At 40.6% G+C, this 3,585-nt stretch overlaps 1 protein-coding gene across 1 annotated transcript in view; it reads left to right on the forward strand.

Annotated features, from left to right (window-relative positions):
* The window catches only part of LOC104737841 (DExH-box ATP-dependent RNA helicase DExH3-like), a gene marked incomplete at its 3' end in the record, with an annotated part of 7,480 nt that extends 3,896 nt beyond the window's left edge, over positions 1-3,584 (forward strand). Inside the window, exons 11-20 of the mRNA XM_010458097.2 lie at positions 17-153; positions 296-490; positions 708-911; positions 1,045-1,114; positions 1,220-1,368; positions 1,495-1,803; positions 1,896-1,955; positions 2,763-2,915; positions 3,011-3,121; positions 3,210-3,584. Coding sequence (XP_010456399.1) covers positions 17-153; positions 296-490; positions 708-911; positions 1,045-1,114; positions 1,220-1,368; positions 1,495-1,803; positions 1,896-1,955; positions 2,763-2,915; positions 3,011-3,121; positions 3,210-3,584 — 1,763 coding nt within the window. The remainder of the gene's footprint in view (positions 1-16; positions 154-295; positions 491-707; positions 912-1,044; positions 1,115-1,219; positions 1,369-1,494; positions 1,804-1,895; positions 1,956-2,762; positions 2,916-3,010; positions 3,122-3,209) is intronic.

A 3,585-nucleotide genomic window follows, 5' to 3' on the forward strand; every position in this document is an offset into this window, starting at 1 on the left:
CGAAAAGAACGTCCAGGTGCTGTATTAGTATTTTTGACAGGATGGGATGACATCAGATCCCTGAGCGACCAAATCAAAGCCCATCCTCTCTTGGGGGATCCCAATAGGGTCTTACTATTGATGTGCCACGGCTCAATGGCAACTGCTGAACAGGTTGATTTATCTCTTCATGTGTAACTTTGTTTCCTTTCAGCTCGAGTTGTTACCCTGGAGAAGTAGTAATTGTAACTTATTTAACATGTGTCCCTCCATTTCTTGATTTCTGTCTTTACATCTTTCTTCGATATTTCTGCAGAGACTCATTTTTGAGAGGGCACCTCCTAATATTCGAAAAATTGTTCTTGCTACAAACATGGCAGAAGCTAGTATTACAATAAACGATGTAGTTTTTGTGGTTGACTGTGGCAAAGCAAAAGAAACCACCTACGATGCTTTGAACAATACACCTTGTTTGCTACCCTCCTGGATATCTCAAGCTTCTGCTCGACAGGTGAATTCATTATGCTAAAACCTATGGTACAATATTTCTTGTGTTTTAACTGTTCTTGTAATTCTGTTCACAACATTGACTCCTTAAAATGATTTGATTGCATGATTACCGTTGCTGCAATTTCAGAAACATCTATTTTGCTTTCTGGTGCATCTTTTGATAGCTAAAAAGCTTTCTCATTTGATACACCCAACATTTCTCTCTATTTGGCCTTCAGAGAAGAGGAAGAGCTGGGCGTCTGCTTCCCGGAGAATGCTATCACTTGTACCCCAAATGCGTCTATGATGCTTTTGCGGAGTATCAACTACCTGAACTTCTGAGAACTCCTTTAAACTCTCTCTGCCTGCAAATTAAAAGTCTTCAGGTTGATAGCATTGCAGAATTCCTATCAGCTGCACTTCAGGCTCCGGAGTCTTTGGCTGTAAGTGACAGATATTTTGGCAATTATCATGTTACTAGTAACAAATTTGATTGATTATCAGAATCTTTCTATATGGATAATTTGATTCAAATTGTCTTGAGACTAGTCCAAATAACTGGAAATATTATGACAGGTTCAAAATGCTATTGGATTCCTGAAAATGATTGGCGCACTGGATGAAAAGGAAAATCTAACGGATCTTGGTTTGTGTTCTAAGTGCTGAAAAATAAAGTTTCAATTTTTTCTTATACCTACATGCATCATGACTGACTTTCCTGCTTGCTTTCTTTTTGACCTGTTGCAACTAGGAAAACTCTTATCGATTCTCCCCGTTGATCCGAAGCTGGGGAAAATGCTGATAATGGGTGCCATCTTCCGCTGCTTTGATCCGATCCTGACAATTGTATCAGGGCTCAGTGTCAGAGATCCTTTCCTTCTACCTCAAGACAAAAAGGACGTAAGTGCAAGGACTCGTGATTCATTTTTATCATGATGTATAGTGATTGGTTGATTAATCGGCAAATATTTGGTCTTAAAACATAAATCAAAGAACATCTGATGATGATTCCTTGTTTCATTATAGTTAGCTTTATCAGCCAAGTTGAGATTCTCCGCCAAAGACTACAGTGACCATATGGCACTTGTTCGTGCCTTTGAAGGGTGGAAAGATGCTGAAAGGGAAGGATCGGCTTATGAGTTCTGTTGGAGGAATTTCCTGTCAGCTCAGACGCTTCAGGCAATACATTCGCTGAGGAAGCAGTTCAACTATATTCTGAAAGAAGCTGGATTAGTACATGATGATTCAGCTCTCAACAACAAGCTAAGTCACAACCAGTCCCTGGTTCGTGCTATCATTTGCTCTGGCCTATTCCCCGGAATAGCATCTGTTGTGGTAAGTCTAAAGTACCTATGTCTCTTGCTAAGTCTCCTTTTTTCTGTCAGAGGGTTCGGTGAAATTACATATTGTCCTTCTTCTTTGCACAGCACAGAGAGACTTCCATGTCATTTAAAACAATGGATGATGGCCAAGTATCACTATACGCGGTGGGTCTCTTCAATCATATTTCCCAAAACCATTGGTTAAATCTCTCGATACAGCCATTCTTTATATAAACGGTTTTTTATGGTTTCTATGTTTCAGAATTCTGTTAATTCGCGGTTCCCAACAATTCNGCAAGGACTCGTGATTCATTTTTATCATGATGTATAGTGATTGGTTGATTAATCGGCAAATATTTGGTCTTAAAACATAAATCAAAGAACATCTGATGATGATTCCTTGTTTCATTATAGTTAGCTTTATCAGCCAAGTTGAGATTCTCCGCCAAAGACTACAGTGACCATATGGCACTTGTTCGTGCCTTTGAAGGGTGGAAAGATGCTGAAAGGGAAGGATCGGCTTATGAGTTCTGTTGGAGGAATTTCCTGTCAGCTCAGACGCTTCAGGCAATACATTCGCTGAGGAAGCAGTTCAACTATATTCTGAAAGAAGCTGGATTAGTACATGATGATTCAGCTCTCAACAACAAGCTAAGTCACAACCAGTCCCTGGTTCGTGCTATCATTTGCTCTGGCCTATTCCCCGGAATAGCATCTGTTGTGGTAAGTCTAAACTACCTATGTCTCTTGCTAAGTCTCCTTTTTTCTGTCAGAGGGTTCGGTGAAATTACATATTGTCCTTCTTCTTTGCACAGCACAGAGAGACTTCCATGTCATTTAAAACAATGGATGATGGCCAAGTATCACTATACGCGGTGGGTCTCTTCAATCATATTTCCCAAAACCATTGGTTAAATCTCTCGAGACAGCCATTCTTTATATAAACGGTTTTTTATGGTTTCTATGTTTCAGAATTCTGTTAATTCGCGGTTCCCAACAATTCCATACCCTTGGCTAGTCTTTGGAGAGAAAGTAAAGGTCAATGCTGTGCTCATACGGGACTCCACTGGTGTCCCTGATTCTAGTTTGATACTTTTTGGTGGTGCACTGAGCACTGGAGTACAGGTGATTTCTTTCACTTCCTCTCTTTAAAACCCTTACACGAGTCAGAATCTGGAATATTCTGGGATTGAATGGGTTGAATCTCATTTTGTTTCCAGGTGGGACATCTTAAAATGCTTGACGGGTACATTGATTTCTTCATGGATCCAAATTTGGCTGATTCCTATGTAAAGCTAAAGGAAGAGCTAGATAAGCTTCTTCAAAAAAAGGCAAGTTTTTTTTTCTTCAAATTCGAAAGGAACAAAGTTTGTAGTGCAGCTCTTTAACACCTTTAGTATCCATCTCTTCGGTTTGCAGCTTGAAGATCCAAGCATGGACATCCACAAAGAAGGAAAGTACCTCATGCTTGCAGTTCAAGAACTCGTGGCGGGAGACCAATGCGAAGGGAGATTTGTCTTTGGTCGTGACACAAAGAGGCCAAGCCAACCGCAAATAGGTGAGAACAAACACTCCAAAGACGGGACAAACCCGAAGAGTCTCCTTCAGACACTTTTGATGAGAGCGGGACACTCGCCTCCGAAGTACAAGACAAAACATCTAAAGACAAACGAATTTAGAGCACTAGTGGAGTTTAAAGGGATGCAGTTCGTTGGTAAACCTCAGAGGAACAAAACGCTGGCTGAGAAAGATGCAGCTGTTGAGGCCTTAGCTTGGTTGACTCATACCTCTGATA

The sequence above is a fragment of the Camelina sativa genome, chromosome 13 (assembly GCF_000633955.1).
Source record: "Camelina sativa cultivar DH55 chromosome 13, Cs, whole genome shotgun sequence".
In the NCBI taxonomy this organism is placed as follows: Eukaryota; Viridiplantae; Streptophyta; class Magnoliopsida; order Brassicales; family Brassicaceae; genus Camelina; species Camelina sativa.